Source organism: Carettochelys insculpta, chromosome 7, assembly GCF_033958435.1.
Source record: "Carettochelys insculpta isolate YL-2023 chromosome 7, ASM3395843v1, whole genome shotgun sequence".
NCBI classification, from domain to species: Eukaryota; Metazoa; Chordata; order Testudines; family Carettochelyidae; genus Carettochelys; species Carettochelys insculpta.
In genome coordinates, this window is record NC_134143.1 from 40,831,613 (window position 1) to 40,849,780 (window position 18,168).

Below are 18,168 nucleotides of genomic sequence, written 5' to 3' on the forward strand. Positions count from 1 at the left end.
GTAGCAGCATTGTTTGTTGGTCTCCCAGAAAACATATTTAGGGATAAGCAACATGGAACACTGAAAACCAGGACTGGCAGCTGTCAACAGACTTTGCCGGGCTGCCGGAGACTTGGCAAAGTCTAACTAATTAAAATCATGCTGGACCACAGACGTTGCAGGACCAGAGAATGCCAGACTAGAGAGGTTGACCTGTGCTTGTATTAGGTATATTGAAACATGCTATTTTTTTTCCTTTTACAGTCTAAATATTTGTAATATAAATACATATTAAGTGAACACTATATACTTTGTATTATGTTGTAATTGAAATCAATACTTTCTAAAATGTAGAAAATATTCAAATAAATGGTAATATGTCATTTAACAGAGCGATTAATTGCCATTGCATTTTAATCGCTTGACAGTCCTAATATAATGTAAATATAACGAGTTAGTCAGTGTGCAGGTTTCACTAAAACATTCACAAGAAATTAATTTTTTGTTTAACGTGAAACGTGGATGTATTTATTACATTTTTAAATTCATTTTTTGAAAAGGAAAATGACATTTTTTTCCTCATTATTTTCATTGCAGAAAGGTAATAGGAGAAAAGTAAAATAGTGAGAATGTGTTTTTGCACACTGAAACAACTTCAATACTTTAAATTTTTTATTTGTCAAAAGTGGTATTTTGAGCAATATGAAAACAATTTAAGCAAATTCTTACATTGGTTGAAAAGGCTTTCTTTTGTCAGTCTCACAGGGAAAATGTGTGTGTGTGAGTGTGAGAGAGAGAGAGAGACAGAGAGAGAATTCCTAATTTTACTAAAACAATTTCTAGGTTCACTTTACAGATTGCAGTGTAAATGTTACTCCATTTGCATAGTTTATATATGTTTCTATTTTACAAGTTAAATGAACAAATCTTTCTTTGTAAATTATAAAGATGATTAAAATACATTTTTAACACTTTAAAAAACTTTTTTTTTTACTTAGTGAGAGATCTACCACCACTTTGCCTTGATGTTAGGCAAAAGCAGCGCATCTCTATAGATACAGTACCACCAGAACTGAAAGCTCCAGAGCCTGCCCTCCCCATCCGAACCAAAACTCTGAAAGATTTCCAGTAAGTTATGTTGGGTTTTAACTGTATGCTCTGTTCTATTGAATGACTTTCCATTTTATTTATGTATGTATGTATGTAATCTGTCTCCTTTTGACAGATTACATCCCTGAGAGATGGAATCACTAGTAGATAACAGAATGCTAGATAGAATGTAACGATTTGTTAGTTTAGCTAAGATGTTGGAAACAATTCTTCCATGACTGTGGAAATTATCCTTACATATTCATCATTTTGGGTTGTATGCATCATCTAAAAGATAGCAATATCAGCTGCTCAGTGTTACATGCATTTTGTCTGCCATTATTGTATTCTGGAGGGAAGAACTACTGATATTTTGTGGATAATTAGTTTCACTCAAAGAAAAGAGAGGGTTAGGTATTCTCAGGATACAAAAGTTCTAGATGTCTCAAACATGTCTCTGAATCTTTGCTATTTGTTACATACACGTTGGGGTTCAATCTGTTCCTGGGAATGCTCAACTCTGATGGAGGTGCTGCATACCAGGCCTTTAATTTGCAACGTTCTATATTTTTGGACTTGCGAGCTGTGTCACTTTTCACACTTTTTTGTAGCTCCTTTCTATTTCTGTTTGAGCCTCCTTTTTATTGGGATTAGTGTTATTTTAAATAGCATAGATAAGCTTGGTTATATAGGGTTCTTCTAGTTTTAGTTCTCTTTTGTGAGATGCACTATACTTAACAGGTCTTTTATTTCTGTAGACTTAGCTCAAAGTCCGCACAGGTGAGCTTTTACTGCTGTCTTCTAATAAAAATGACAATAAGATTACTGTGTCTAATACATTTATCTTTGACAGAGAGAATAAACATGAAAGTAGAACAGAGCACAAATCTGACTGACCTGAGTTCTCAAAGAAAAGTTCACAGGTGCTCTTAGTGACAGATGAGGTTGTTCTTTTAACAAGTAGTTTTTGTGTTTTAGATTTCTCATGTTCAGCAGGAGTTAGAAGTAATAGAGGTTTTGGTTTGTAAGGTTTTTCTTTTCTTGGTGCAGAATGAATCAGGTACCACAAAGGATTTGGTAAAAGAGAATATTTGGCAAGAACTCAAGATGTCAAAAAAATTGAAACATGCGGGAACGCCCATCTTCCGTGCATTTTATTCATTTCACCTCAAGTTTTCAGAAGTGTCTGTGACTTATAAGCCTCATTAACTTTCAGCAAGACTTATGCTCATAAATCTTTAAGCACTTTGAAAATTCTTTTTTTCTCATTTATAGCGTTTCATCAAAGTAAACAAGTTTATCAAATGAGTAAATATATATATATTTAAATGTTTCATATTGTAGAGGGAAAAACTAAATTGTGATTTCTGTCACTAACATGTCAAGTGTTTGCTAGAAAGTGCCTGTTACCACTTGTATTTTTCCAAAAAGGTTCTTCATTTCTGGGATTGCCTTTAATTTTCAGAAGTGGCATTTAGGGTCATAGCCACAGCAAAAAAGTGTGTAGAGAGCTCATGGTGGGGCCCAGAGCCAACAGTTTTGGCAACAAGTTGGGGAGTGACAGGCTTACAGCTGCACTGACCCCACTGGCTGTAAATCAAACAAATTTCTGCTTCCAGCCCTGCTCTGCCCTCACTCCTTTTCCATCCCCAGACCAGCTTCATCTCAAGCCCCAGCTCTGTCTTCAGCCCAAGCTCCACTGCTGAGGAAGCCTTAGCCATGCATTATATAGGTTGTGTGTGGGCAAGGGAGGGTGGCGGGGGGTGGGGGTTTAGACCGATTCCATTAATGGCAAGTGAGGGTACAACTGGCAGTTTGAGCAATATTACTGTAAAGGATCACATATTGCTCATGTTTGTCAGTTAAGTATGTTTTTAGCAAGATAAAGCATACCCAAAATTTCTAAAATATATAGCTTTAAAAATATGAAATTGCTCTGTTTTCTTTGCCAGAAAACATGGCCCTGCTAATATGGAATTAGTTGTAGATTCTTGAGAATGCATTTAGTTCCATGTTCTGAGCTCATGACTTTCCATTTAATATTTTTAATTTTATCTGCATTATTTCAGATGTTAATTCTTTATGGCCGTGTCTACACTAGCCCCAAACTCCGAAATGGCCACGCAAATGGCCATTTCGAAGTTTACTAATGAAGCACTGAAATGCATATTCAGCTCCTCATTAGCATGCGGGAGGCCGCGGCACTTCGAAATTGACGCAGCTCACTGCCGCGCGTCTCATCCTGACAGGGCTCCTTTTCAAAAGGACCCTGCCTACTTCGAAGTCCCCTTATTCCCATCTGCTCATAGGAATAAGGGGACTTCGAAGTAGGCGGGGTCCTTTCGAAAAGGAGCCCCATTGGGACGAGCCACCTCAATTTCGAAGTGCCGCGGCCTCCCGCATGCTAATGAGGCGCTGAATATGCATTTCAGCGCTTCATTAGTAGACTTCGAAATGGCCATTTGCATGGCCATTTTGAAGTTTGGGGCTAGTGTAGACATGGCCTATGGGCGTTTAAAATGTTCTCATAACTTATCCAACGTCAAGAGGACCTTAAAATCTCCCAGCTGAGTGTGACTCTCTGAATTGCATTGTTACAGTAATGAATGTGATCTTACATGGACTACATAAAATTTAGGAATTTTAAAGTTTGTAATAAAGGGAAAGGTCAGTATTTGTAATCATTGTTTCCTGTAATTTTTTCCATCCTTGAACAGAATAAATTTTATATGCACCAAGGTATGTCCCGATGTGTACTACCTGTAAAAACACACGTAGGTGTTCTGCTAATCAGTTGGTCTGCCCCTGAATCTCTGCTGGGTGGCTTCCCAAACACTTGGATTACAAGGAACACTGCTTATAATGTTAAAATTAACAGCTGTAGGAGGTTACTTACTATTTTACATTATTTTTACACACACTGTATATGAATTTGTATTGTTTTAATAATGCATTACTATCTTAATTTGTTTTAAAATGCTAAAATAATCCATTGAATTAATTACTAAATAGACTAAATAGTGCTAAAATATAGTTTCACAACCAATTTCAAATGCTTTCCTTCTTTAAGGCAGCGCCTACACTGGCCTCTCCCTTTCAAAGGGGGCATATTAATGAGGGATTTCGGAAGATGGTAATGAAGCACTGCCATGAATATGCAGTGCCTCATTAGCATAACGGCAGCCATGCGCAATTAGAAAGTGCTGCTTTTGGAACGCACGCCACCCATGTAAATGGGGTCCTTTTGAAAGGACCCCCTGACTTCAAAAGCCCCTTCTTCCTAAATCTAATAGGAAGAAGGGCTTTCCAAATCAGGGGGTCCTTGTGAAAGGCCTCCCTCTACACGGGCGGCATGCGTTCCAAAAGCAGCACTTTCTAATTGCGTGTGGCCACCGTTAAGCTACTAAGGTGCTGCATAGTCATGCAGCGCCTTATTGGCATCACCCAAACTCCCTAATTAACATGTCCCTTTTGAAAGGGAGGGGTCAGTGTAGACTCAGCCTAAGAGTATCGGGGCTTGTCTGCACTTGCCCCCAACTTCAAAGGGGGCATGTTAATCAGGGCGATGGGAGACTACTAATGAAAGGCTGTGGTGAATACGCAGCGCTGCTTTAGGCTAATGCTCCCTCGTGGCAACTTCGAAGCATCAAACTTCAAAGTGCCAGCATGTGTGTAGATCCCCAAAATTTTGAGGCGTAAAGGCACTTTGAAGTGCCCATCACTACATGCATGCTAACACTTTGAAGTCTGTCTCTTTGAAATTGCCATGGGGGAGAATTGGCCTAAAGAAGTTCTGCATATTCACCGCAGCACTTTATTAGTAATCTCGCATCACCCTGATTAACATGCCTCCTTTGGTGTTGGGGGCAAAGGTAGACAAGCCCTCAGTGTTTCTAGAGTTCCAGGTAAAATGTTAAACTAGAAGTTAATTTACTTACCTCAATTCTTCTCATAAATCTGCAGAGAGATGAAAGGTCCTGAAGTAATAGTGAAGTGTGAAGTACAACGTTTATTAAATAAGTTTTTGATATTTGTGCATCAGCTTGTGAGTATAATAAAAAAATATATTTTTTGTGAATTTTCTTTCTAGGGAGGATATTGAAAAAGCTAAGTCATCAGGAGATTGGAAAGCTGTACATGATTTTTATTTAACAACGTTTGATTCTTTCATGGAGCTAAGTGCTACATTTAAGGTAGAAAATGATTTTGAGGGTTGCTTAGCTGTTACAGCTTTTATATCTTCAAGATGCTATATGTCCATCACATAAAATTTATGTTTATCTTTGTTTACTTATATGTACTAAGCTCATTGTATTATCTTGCTTACCTTACCCAGTACACTTTGTCATTCTATTATTTCATTGTTTCATTCACAGGTTCCATTTATTATTTTTAGTAAACTATTAGTCAATTATTCATATATTAGTAAACCAGTATTTCAGGTGTATTTGTAGGAGTTAAAAGAAACACTGAAATTGGGATCCTGAGAATTAAAGAAAATGCAATGACTATATATATAAGCTTTTTCTGTACAATCATTTTTTGAAAGATTAACTTTGCATTGTAGTAAATGAAACTACATACATACTATTCTGTTAATTTGTGATATTTTGTGATTATGGAGTTGCTTTACTGTCTTTTTAGAATGTTATTGATGTAGATTCTATTGGTGATAAAATAGTTATCAGATAGTCCTGGAGATTGAAACCCTCAATCCCCAGATCAAATACAGTATAGTTTGTGGCACTGCAGTCTTGGTTTGCATTGCCTTCTTTGTGTGCTCCAGTCTGTACTTAAAAGATAACATCTGTAGGTTAGTACTTCAGTGTCCTTGCCCAATAAATCCTTCATGACAGTGTGAAATGTGATTATGCTAATGTGGATGGTAGGATCTGAATTAACAGTAAGAAGTATTGTGGCACCTTATAGACTCGGATAGTTTGGAGCATAAGCTTTTGTGGGCAAAGACTTGCTTCATCAGATGCATGACTCAGAAGTAGGTCTTTGCCCGCAAAAGCTCACGCTCCAAAATATCTGAGTCTATAAGGTGCCACGGGATTTGTTGTTGTTTTTGAAGTTACAGACTAACTTGGCTACCTCTCTGATAGGGTCTGGATTGAGACTATAATTTCATTTCACATAGACTGTCAGGTATTTCATGATAGTTATTTTGTTCTTGACTGTTGCTGAATTTGAATTTGAACCAATGACTAGAAATGATAGACGGTAACCCATCTGTCATGTAATGTAGCATAATTACTTTAGACTTTTGACAGATTAGACCCAAGTGAGCTTTGCTAGCATAAAGAATTGTATTCTTGTTTTGGAATTTGCAAAGGGAGAATATCATGTCTGACCTGGTTTTCTTTTTGTTGTTGCTTTTACAAAGAATCAATTTTATTTCTTCTGTACATATTGTTTTCTAAACTTGTTACAAATGTTAGCACATTAAAATTTTTATTTTCAAGGAAATTTAAAAATATTTGAAACAGCTTGAGTAAAAGTTGCGCATAATTTGAATTTGCAGAAAGATGTCAGTCTCCCTTACGATACCATTGAAGACTCTGGAATCAATGTTAAATTTGTGAATGCTGTCTATGATGCCTTACTAAATACTGTAAGTAAAAAAAGATGTCTTTACATTTTTTTTAATGCAGAATTATAAACTGAGGGATCTGCTTAAATTCCACAGACTGTAAGCTTACATGAAATTAGCATACAATTCTGAAAACTGTACTCTATGGATAAAACAATATTGAGGTTATAATGCTGTTCTGTAGTTTGGTAGAGCTTAGAGGCCTCATTCCGGATCAGGACTCCCCCATGCTCTATGCCGCACAAATTTAGCTAGCCACGGATCCTAAAAGCATATAGTCTGAATTGGAAAATGATACAGAAGTGAGCATAGGAAGCAGTGGGGAAGAGGGTGACAATTCTAAGGATATGCTTTTGCATGGGCAAGTTAGATGTGCAAATGATGGTACCAAATAAATGAAGAATTTCTTTTAAAAGAATACATAATAATATAAGCTATTCATAGAATCATAGAATACTACAACTGGAAGGGACATTGAGAGGTCATTGAGTCCAGTGCCCTTGCCCTCATGGCAGGACCAAGTACTATCTAGAGCATACCTGATAGACATTTATCTAACCTGTTCTTAAACATCGCCAGAGATGGAGATTCCACAACCTCCCTAGGCAATGTTTGACTACCTGACAGTTAGGAACTTTTTCTTAATGTCCAACCTAAACCTCCCTTGCTGCAGTTTAAGCCCCTTGTTTCTTGTTCTGTCCTCAGAAGCCAAGAGGAACAAGCTTTCTCCCTTCTCCTTATGACACCCTTTTAGATACCTGAAAACCTCTATCATGTCCCTCCCTTAATCTTCTTTTTCCCATACTAAACAAGCCCAATTCTTTCAGCCTTTCTTCATAGGTCATGTTGTCTAGACCTTTGATCATTCTTGTTGCTCTTTTCTGGACCCTTTCCAATTTCTCTACATATTTCTTGAAATGCAGTGCCCAGAACTGGACACAATACTCCAGCTGAGGCCTAACCAGCACAGAGTAGAGCAGAAGAATGACTTTTCATGTCTTGTTCACAACACACCGGCTAATGCATCCTAAAATCGTGTTTTGCTTTTTTTGCAACAGCGTCACACTGTTGACTCATATTTAGCTTGTGGTCCACTGTAACCTCTAGATCCCTTTCTGCCATACTCCTTCCTTGACAGTTGCTTCCCATTCTGTATGTGTGAAACTGATTGATTGTTCCTTCCTAAGTGGAGCACTTTGCATTTGTCTTTATTAAACTTCATCCTGTTTACCTCAGACCATTTCTCCGATTTGTCCACATCATTTTGAATTTTGACCCTATCCTCCAAAGCAGTTGCAACCCTTCCTAGCTTGGTATCATCTGCAAACTTAATAAGCATACTTTCTATGCCAATATCTAAATCATTGATGAAGATATTGAACAGAACCAGTCCCAATACAGACCACTGTGGAACCCTACTTGTTATGCCATTCCAGCAGGATTGAGAACCATTATTAACTACTCTCTGAGTATGGTTATCCGACCAGTTTTGCACCCACCTTATAGTAGCCCCATCTAAGTTGTATTTGCCTAGCTTTTTGATAAGAATATCATGCGAGACCATATCAAATGCCTACTAAAGTCTAGGTATACCACATCTACCACTTCTCCCTTATCCACAAGGCTTGTTATCCTATCAAAGAAAGCTATCAGATTGGTTTGACATTATTTGTTCTTTGCAAATTCATGCTGGTTGTTCCCTATCAGCTTACCACCTTTCAAGGGTTTGCAGATGATTTCCTTAATTACTTGCTCCATTATCTTTCCTGGCACATAAGTTGAACTGACCCGTCTGTAGTTTCCTGGTTTGTTCTTATTCCCCTTTTTATAGAAGGGCACTATATTTGTCTTTTTCCAGTCTTCTGGAATCTCTTCTGTCTCCCTTGATTTTCCAAAGATGCTGGCTAATGGCTCAGATACCCCCTCTATCAGCTCCTTGAGTATTCTAGGATGCATTTCATCAGGCCCTGGTGACTTGCAGACATCTAACTTTTCTAAGTGATTTTGAACTTTGTTCTTTTTTTATTTTATCTTCTTATCCTATCCCTTTCCCACTAGCATTCACTGTGTTAAGCATTCCTTCTTCAGACTTCTCAGTGAAGCCAAAACAAAGAAGTCATTAAGCATCTCTGCAGTTTCCAAGTTTCCCATTATTGTTTCTCCCTCCTCACTGAGCAGTGGGCCTACCCTGTGCTTGGTCTCCCTCTTGCTTTTAGTGTATTTATTAGAAGTCTTCTTGTTTCCCTTTATGCCTGTAGCTAGTTTGAGCTCGTTTTGTGCCTTTGCCTTTCTAGTCTTGCCCCTGCATTCCTGTGTTGTTTGCCTATATTCATCCTTTGTAATTTGTCCTAGTTTCCATTTTTTATATGATTCCTATTTTTTTATTTATTTATTTTTATTTTGAGATCATGCAAGATCTCCTGGTTTAGCCAAGGCAGTCTTTTGCCATATATTCTATCTTTCCTACTCAGCAGAATAGCTTGCTTTTGAGCCCTTAATGTCCCTTTGAAAAACTGCCAACTCTCCTGCATTGTTTTTCTCCCTCAGTCTTGCTTCCCATGGGACCCTACCTACCAACTCTGAGTTTACTGAAATCCATTGTCTGTTTTGCTGTTCTCCCTTCTATCCTTCCTTAGAATTGTGAACTCTATGATTTCATGGTCACCTTCACCCACGCTGCCTTCCACTTTCAGATTCTCAGTCAGTTCCTCCCTATTTGTTAAAATCATATCTAGGACAGCTTTCTCCCTGGTAGGTTTTTCAGCCTTCTGAAATAAGAAGTGGTCTCCAATGCAGTCCAAGAACTTATTGGATAGCCTGTGTGTCTCTGTGTTAGTTTCCCAACATATATCTGGATAGTTGCAGTCCCCCCTCCCCACCAAATCCTGGGCCCTGGATGATTTTGTTAGTTGTTTTAAAAAAAGCCTCTTCCACCTGGGTAGGTGGCCTGTAGTGGACTCCTAGCAGAACGTCACCCTTGTTTTTACCCCTTTTAGCTTAACCCAGAGACTCTCAACACATCTGTTACCTATGTCCATCTCCACCAGTCCAAGTGTGTACATTTTTAATATACAAGGCAACACCTCCTCCCTTTTTTCCATCTATCCTTCCTGAGCAAGCTGTACCCATCCATACCAACATTCCAATCATGTGTATTATCCCACCAAGTTTCTGTGATGCCAGTGATGTCTTAGTTGTATTTATTTATTCTTGACTGCTTATTCATTTAGCCTGTATTTTATTATTTATCTGCTTATTTGGCATCACAGTATTCTGTGACCACCGATGTTTTGCTGGACAAAACTATTTGTATCTTTTGTAGTAAGCTTAATATTACTGTTCAGTAAAGGATGTTGACTAACCATTAATTTGTATCTAACCTACCTGTTTGCATGGTACTGAACCATTCTCTTTTGGAAGGCATGAAAGAAAATACAGTGATAAGGTTGTCTGTCTTGTTTTTTTCCTCTCAACATCTGAGGTTCACACTTAGATGCAGATAATGGATTCAGATTCTGCTGGTACATTCCTTTTGATTGTGCAGGACATCACGGATTTCAAACTGGTTCTACATTCTGTATAAGAATCCACCTGTGCAGTTTTCTAGTGAAGTTAGAGGGCCCCACTTGGCAGATAAGTGTGACCTCATGATCTGATTGCAGGATTGGAGACTTGGACAGTAGAAAGAGAGAACCTTTTCTTACGTATAAACAAGTAGTCAGGAAAACAAGGTATTGGAAAAAGAAACTATAAGAAAATATATGTTACGTAAGAGACACTAGTGATGTCAAGTGTTGAACTTCTTTGTGCAACAGAAAAACGTACTGCTTTACAGTGTGTTGACTTAAAAGAGTGCTTCAGTTTTTATCTCATCTCTATCATTGGAAACCCACTCTACCTAAAACAGTCTCTCTGTAAGCATGGATATGTTAAAAATCTACATAATGTACAAACATAACTTTTCACATGATTGCATCCAGTTGGAATATTTTATGCCTATTTGACAATGCTTAATATAAAAACAGGTCTAAAATGATATTTTATGTAACCATACTTTTGCCTAGCTAGCATGATTGTCTAAGGTGGTCTTTATTTTTGTTTTTTTCCTGCACATCCAGCCTTGATGATTTGTATGACTTTAATTCTCCTGTGGTGGAAGGCATGTAATTAATCTGGAGAAAATGTAATAAACTGATAACTTTTTGATTGGGAAAAGTTGCTGTTGTGAAAACAAACTTACTCCCCTGATTTATTTTGCTATTTCAAATTCTGCTAATAGAAAAGTCTGCAGACTACAAGGTTTAAATTTATATATGAAAAAGAAGAACTATGTACTTAAATTTTTCTAGACAGATTAAAATTATGGCATTTTCCCTTCCATATTTTCGCATATGTTAAACAAGTGGTCCTGGTGACTATCGAGGATGCGAGTGACGTATGAATAAATTTGAATATTTGATTAGGTCAAGTCAATCACACCAGAGCAATGGACTGGACTAAAACTGAGTCCTTACCAATGCTCCCAGGATTTTACCCCGCGACCCTGCTCGCCGTCTACGGTGGGTCTAATCACAACGGGGTTTCAGGGTGTGTGAACTGCGCTGCTGCGGTGTGTTTACCCAAGGAAGAAAATACAAACAAGATGTTAGGTTCAAACGGGGAGATAGGGTTTATTTTATAACTCAAAAGTATGAATTTTGGTAAGCTAAGTTGCACAAAATATGTAAGCCCTTGTTTTTGTGGAATAGGCACAGGATTTGAATACTATGGCTTATAGCCTTAAACAATAGGTAACTACTGTAACAGCACTACTATCTAATCCCTCAGCTACTTACTGTGCTTCCGGGACGGACCGTGCAGCCTTCGATGCGTGCTGTAAAATGGAAAGATTAACTTCAGAGCTGAGTTATATTTATTTATTTATTCCTGGATCTTCCTGAGGTTCACCAGGTCGCTCAACCCTTGGCCGACTACCGCGGGGAGCAGATCTTACTTAGAAAAAGAATTTGCCTGCGCTAAGCTAGGTCAATTCTCTAGTTAAATGGGTTGCCCTGCTGGCCAAGCAGGGGAGAGCCCAGTATATGCGGGGTTTCCTTCTGAGAGGTTTTCCCCTTAGTTAAGTGGAGGGGTTTTCCTAGTTAAAGGTTATCCCCTCAAAAATGGTACTGCCTATTTCGACCACCTTGTTATGGTGGCCCTTTATTGCAGAACCTTGATTACCCTTAAAGGGTTACTAAGGACACCAGGGTTTTCCCTTTATAGGGTTATCCCTGACCGCTCTACCCTCCTAAATAGGGGGGAGCTTATAGCTCTGGATTATAATAACAAAGCAGTTTACCTAACTACCCTCCTGTGTGCATGCAATAGTTTTAAGCTAAACCAATAGCATTGGCCTCCTGTGCCTTTACAGAAGGACAAGGAATACAAAATATAAGGCGCTGATCATGGACTTGGGGAAGTCCTAATCCACCCTCTATTACAAAGCTATATGAAAACATTAACTGCTTACCCAATTATTTAACCCTAAGCCCAGACCATGAATACCTCCTTATTCCTGCTCTGTGATCCAGGCGCTGGGCCTGTAGTTCTCTTCGAGCTAGGAAGTTATGACCCTCACGGCGCGCTTGTACGGCAGCCGCGTCAGGTCAGATAGTAAAGGAGGGAGAAAAAGAGAGCCAGGAGGAAAAACCAGCTTGGTTAACAAAAACCTCCTGTGTTTTTAGGAACGACCGTGATATTTCAGACACCGGCCCGAGCTAAGGTCGGTGACTGGAAGGGCAGGGTCGCTGCTGCGGTTTCCCCATGCAGGGCACCGTTGTTTGGGCGGTGCGGTCTGCCGGGCAAACCCTCCGGATAAAAGAACCGGAGCCTTACTAGTGATTTAGCTCTATGGAGACTGGAGCTCTTCTGGTCTTCAGGCTGGAGCTCTTCTGTTCTTCGACGGCCCACGGCGGCTAGAGAGCGATGACTGACACGCAGGTCAGCTTCGGCTCTTCTGCCAGCGATGTTCAGCTACAGGCTCAGTCCAGCTCTTAGCTCAGTCCTTCTGTAGTCTTCTTTCTTCTTCTGCTGTCCTCCGAGGTCTGGTCTGGAATGCCCCAAGCAGGGCTGCTCTCCTGAATATATGCAGCCTGAGTGGACCTGTTTGACAACCTCTGCCTGCTAGGTCCTCCTCGGTGCCACAATGTATCAAAGGGGCATTTGACTATTACATATGTATGAGGATCCTAAAGTAACCAATCAGTTTGAAACTTTTCAAACCATAACTTCATACATATTCATAGCTCGCCGAATATTAATTACAACTGTCATTTTCTAACTGTCATTCTCCGGCGGCCATTTTGGATTTCTAAAACTCCATTTTAACAGTGAATATGGTTTTTTAATTTATCTAATTTTGATGTGGTTTGTGAGGGAAATATGTCACCACTGCTGGTAAAGCAGGTTATAAGTTTAAAATGCTTAGCTTAAGAGCTATTTGGTCAGGATGCAGGGCAACCATACAGACACCACAGCTCATGGACAGGGACATATAAATCACCTCAGAAGAGGATTTTTCTACAGTGACTAGTGCTAGAATGACCAAGAAATATTCAGTAGATCTTGAGCAGTAGACTTTTGTAGAGAAAGATAATTTGCTTGAAGAAAAAAATCAGATCAGCTTTCTTATAAGTTTAAGATAGTGCTAAAGTCAGTATAATGTCATCCTTTGTATTACCATCATGATGAAGTTAGTGTTCTAAATTAGCAATGTGGGACTTTGAAGACTAGAGATGGAGGGAGCAATGTGGAGGTAGCACATATTACTTATTCAGTAACTCCTTAAGAAATTAAATATTAGGTCTTCATTGAATATTTGTATTAATGAGGTAGTTTTAATAACAAATTTAGTAAGTCTTGTCAAATTTAATTTACCGGTAGATCTAATATTCAGAATTCAAGGTTCGTCTGAAACGTGTAAGTAAAATAATGTTTCATGTGCAATTTTCATTGAAGGTTTCTTACTGACTTCTTAAAATTAGTTTCTCCTGGAGATTGGATGGAACTACAAGCTTAAAATGTACTACTCGCTGTAGTTCAGTTTTGATTTGTGTGTGCAATATTTCCTGTTTTATGTATAGGGATAACCACAAATACAATAATGTGTGGTAAAGTCAAATTTTTAGAGGCACCAAGAGTAAATTAATCATTTTCTCCTTGTTTTTTTTGGTCAACAGTAAAGTGTCTAATTCTTCTTCCGATCTATTCAATAATGTTGGCATTTCTCTCAGTGAAAGTAATAGAATAGCATACATATTAATTTCCTCTTGATGTTAATTGTTTTATCATTAGTTTGGATTGTTTTAGTTATATATTATGTATAACTAAATGAGTTTTATTGCAGGGGAAAAATATTCCTAATTCTGTAAATAAAACTGCTACCCTACGGTCATCTTTCTACAGTTGTAGAATTGTAAAGAAGTGGTGTGTTCTTGAACCAAATGCTGTTTTGTTTTTTCTTTCTTTTCATCTTAGCCTCAAGATATTCAGAAGTCTGTCCTAAAAGGAATAATTAATGGTCTATTACAGGAGTGGAAAGGGTAATTATGACCAGCATTTGCACTCATGTATATTACTGAAAAATCAGGGTTTATTGTACTAGTATATTATCTTTGTATGACAAGGATCTAGCATGTTTTTAGACCAATAACTAATTTTTTTGTTACAACTCATTTCCTTTAAGTGTCTCCTTTGAAGAGAGACATCTAAATGCAAAGAGGCAGAGATCACCTAAATTGTGGTCAAATCCCATTTTAGTCATTAATCATAAGTAGCTGGAGCTCTCTTGGTATGACTATTTTACAAAAATACTTAAATTCATTGAGAGAGACAAGGAGGATGACCTTCTCCTGGATCAGCTGCATTAGCTAAGTCAGGTTGTGAAAAGTTGGCAAACTTGGCATAGCAGTTCATGTTCATCTCCAAGTTTCCCTCTAAGCTTGAACTCAACCGTAGTTAAAAACCATTTTAACCCAAGTTAGCTAACATGGTTTAGCAAAACAAAATTAAGAACACAGTTTTTTTTTCTTTTTCCCTTTTTTATTTTTTTGCAATGTAGACATAGCCTCAGTCATGGTGGGCACAGGTTCCCAAGGGCCTCTCCACAACTTCTTGGTAGAAATTTCTTAGGACATAGGCATGTGGCTCTGGAGCTCCTTCATGCTTTTCCAAAAAATCTTTTTCTCTCTGGAAGCTCCCTTTTTCTTTTCGGCTTTCTGCTTTCAGAATCTCTCTTCTCTTCTGCCAGTCCAAAATGCAAATTGCTTTTATATTTGGGCAGCACAAGTGGCTTATGAGGGTGAACAATGGCTTTCTAGACATAGTTCATTACTCCACTTCTGGTCATTACTGCCTTTTTTGGTTTGTAGATCTGTCCTGGATGGAGGGGAATGTGATGAAGAGGATACTTCCCAATTTCCAACAAAGTGGCTCAGGAAACAGCAGTACCTCAAAACAGAAGCAACGAGAAGTCCTGTGGCACCTTTATAGACTAACAGAGTTTTTGGAGCATTGCCCACGAAAGCCTATGCTCCAAAAAATCTGTTAATCTATAAATTGCCATGGGACTTCTGATTGTTTTTGAAGATGCAGACTAACATGGCTACCCCTCTAATACTTCAAAACGGAAGACAAAGTACAGAGCACAAAAGTATTCAGTGAGGGAAGCAAATCTCAGCAGAGACAGTAATAGCAGAAAAGTAGATGAACAGCAAGAACTTGTAAAACCAGACTTATACACCTGTCACAAAACACAAAAAGGCAGTTGTGTAAAACTTGTACCATGGAAACATCCAAGATAGGAAAAATGAATGTCAATCATCTTTTCCTATACTATTCTCAGCTTCTCATGTGGCTCTCATTCCGAGATCTTGCCCACGCCACACTTCTAATATGAGGGTGTTATTAATAAATATTGATATAAACTAGTGTTTGGTCCTTTGTACTGGTTTGGTACAAATATAAAGAAAGGAGGCTACGACAGCTAGATAGCTGACGTTGCTTGTGTTGCTCAAGGTCCCCTTCACATAGAAAGTAGGCAGATTTTGGTAAGGTTCTTCCCAAAGATCTCACTCTTGTCAGTTAGTTCATGGAAAACAATGGGATTTCCTATGTAAGGAGTACTAAAACAGATAATTTGTTGCGGTGCTGCCCCACCCCCAAACACGCTCTCACTCTACTTCTGAATTTTGAGACATTTTCTGTCGTGGACATAAGGTCCAAAATTAAAGACAATACAAGAAAAAAATATTAATTTTTGAAGTGCTGCTTGATTATTCCTCTAACTTAAAGACTTCCTTTTATTCTTCTTCAAAGAACAATTGTTTAAATCTATTGTTTAAAATCTGAGCAAGCTCCCAAGAAACAATTTTTAAACCCCATGGTATACTGCAGCACCATGACTGAAAGGATTATTTAGCCTTGGAGTCGTCACCACAAAGCAAGAAAGAGTCAGTTAAAGCCAGTGTGGGCATATATTTTCCTGGGGGGGGCGGTGTGTGTGTGTGTGTTTTAAATGAGTGCTTGAAGAATTGTAAACTCAGGATGGGAGTAGCCATGAAAAAGCAGTTGCCTTAACTCGCAGATTGGTCAGTATCTTCTGAATAAGCTGCAAAACAAAGGAACTGTCCATTGTGCCCAAGAATGTTTCCTTTAACATGACTGTCATTTTAACATCAATCTTCTCCATAAAGGAAGGTTTCTTTTTACAGCACTACGCTGGATAGGAAGAAAAAAGCACCATTCCAAGGAAATTCAGGCTTTAGCATTTTTTTTTATTTCCAGCCCTCTGTTTCTGCCACCTACGTTGCTAGAGTGTTTGTATTATGGTTCAGGAAACTTACGGTGCAATTCTCAGAATGCTCAACATTGACCTCCTCAGCTCCCTTTAAATCCACTGGAAGTTTTATCCTTGACCTGATTGGAAGCAGAAGTAAGTCAATGACGCGGAAGGCACCTTTTGAAAATGCCATCTTTGAAGTATGACCTTCAAACACAAAACAATGCAGACTGTCTTGGAGACTTCTCATCTTTTCTTTTATAGTAGATGCCACCATTAGCTTAGTTTGATTCTCCCCAGGTTCAGTGACCCTAAGCACTGTTGTCAGGAAACAAACAGCTGTGTATATGGAAAGCCATCCACCAAAGCAACTGGTCACCCTTTAACACCTTTGCATGGAGGATGGCCATTTGAGAAAGCTCTCAACAAAGTCATGATGAAAATCTCTGGAGAACAGTTGGGACTCAGGGAATGTAAACTATTCAGTAATTGCAGGCTGCTTCTATTCATATAGTTCCAACAGATGCTACAAGAATTAATTCATTTTTCTAAATGATATGAAAGGCAATAATTACAAATTAGAAAGCACACTAGATTTCTGCAATGTTTCTTGTACCAGAAATTTGATTTTTTTTTTTTTTTGTGTTCATCACACAAAGCGTGTTTGAGAATGTTTCCTGCTTTTATTGCTCTCATGAGAGGGCTTCATCAGAGGGATTCTACTTGTAGACTCTTCTATAGACTTTCCTTGTGGAAATTAACTTATAGGTAACAATTCCTCTTAGTGTATAGGTATTGGAAGTCAGGTTAGTTGACACTCATTACGGCATATTCCATAGGGAACAAAACAATCATCAGGATTTCAGCTTAGGAGTAACTCATGTCTTTGTAGCCTGTTTTGTTTTACTCTAATCAAAAATGCTTCCCTAAAAGAGAACTGATATAACACAGATTTTTCATTTGTTCTCAAGATTTATCTTAAGAAAACAGAACAGTATTGATTGTCAAGTTTTTCTCTTTATTAGCCTTCAACATAGGGGTCAGAAAGTCCAAAAAGGATGTAGTCTCTCCTTGAATCAAATTTTCTGTTAGTAAACCATTGAAGACCAAAGGTGCCTCATCCTTAGAGGAACTATAGACACACTCTGAATCAGCTTCATTTTCATGGGCAGAGAAATCTTGAGTATCAATCAGGGAAAAGTATAAACAACAATTTGATTCTGAAGTGGTGTGTTTCCAACCTAACTTTGTTCTTCCCTGCCTGTCTGCTTTCACGACTGGCAGTGCTTCCAGTGCAAAGAATCAATGGACAAGCCTCTTATAATAAGAGAAATGTTCTATCTTGCCATTTTCTCTTATTTTGATCATGTTTGCCAATCCTTCTTTTATATTGTTGCAGGAATACATAGGGTTCTTCTGGATCATTTTGTGATCTTAGAAGACATTTTCCCTGTGGATATAATTATTTACACTAATGTGCTTCTTGCCTATGAGTATTTAAGAAGAATTATTTCTGGCAAAAAGTAGGTGGATGACGGGTTCCTCAGCTTATGGCTTACAGCAAGATTATATTGCTTCTCTTGACTGATTTGTGAAAGAGCCCAGAGTATATGTAGGTTGTAGAAAATCAGCAGATATGGTTTCTTCAGAGAAGCAAAACTGAGCTGTTAGATACACGTTTGCATTA

General features: G+C 38.3%; 1 protein-coding gene across 4 annotated transcripts in view; it reads left to right on the forward strand.

The window, feature by feature from the left end:
* HECTD2 (HECT domain E3 ubiquitin protein ligase 2) overlaps positions 1-18,168 on the forward strand; it is a 133,127-nt gene that overhangs the window by 21,097 nt on the left and 93,862 nt on the right. For all 4 annotated transcript variants that reach the window (XM_075000369.1, XM_075000368.1, XM_075000370.1 and 1 more), the window contains 4 exons: positions 978-1,107; positions 5,159-5,261; positions 6,596-6,685; positions 14,180-14,244. In XM_075000369.1, coding sequence (XP_074856470.1) covers positions 978-1,107; positions 5,159-5,261; positions 6,596-6,685; positions 14,180-14,244 — 388 coding nt within the window. The remainder of the gene's footprint in view (positions 1-977; positions 1,108-5,158; positions 5,262-6,595; positions 6,686-14,179; positions 14,245-18,168) is intronic.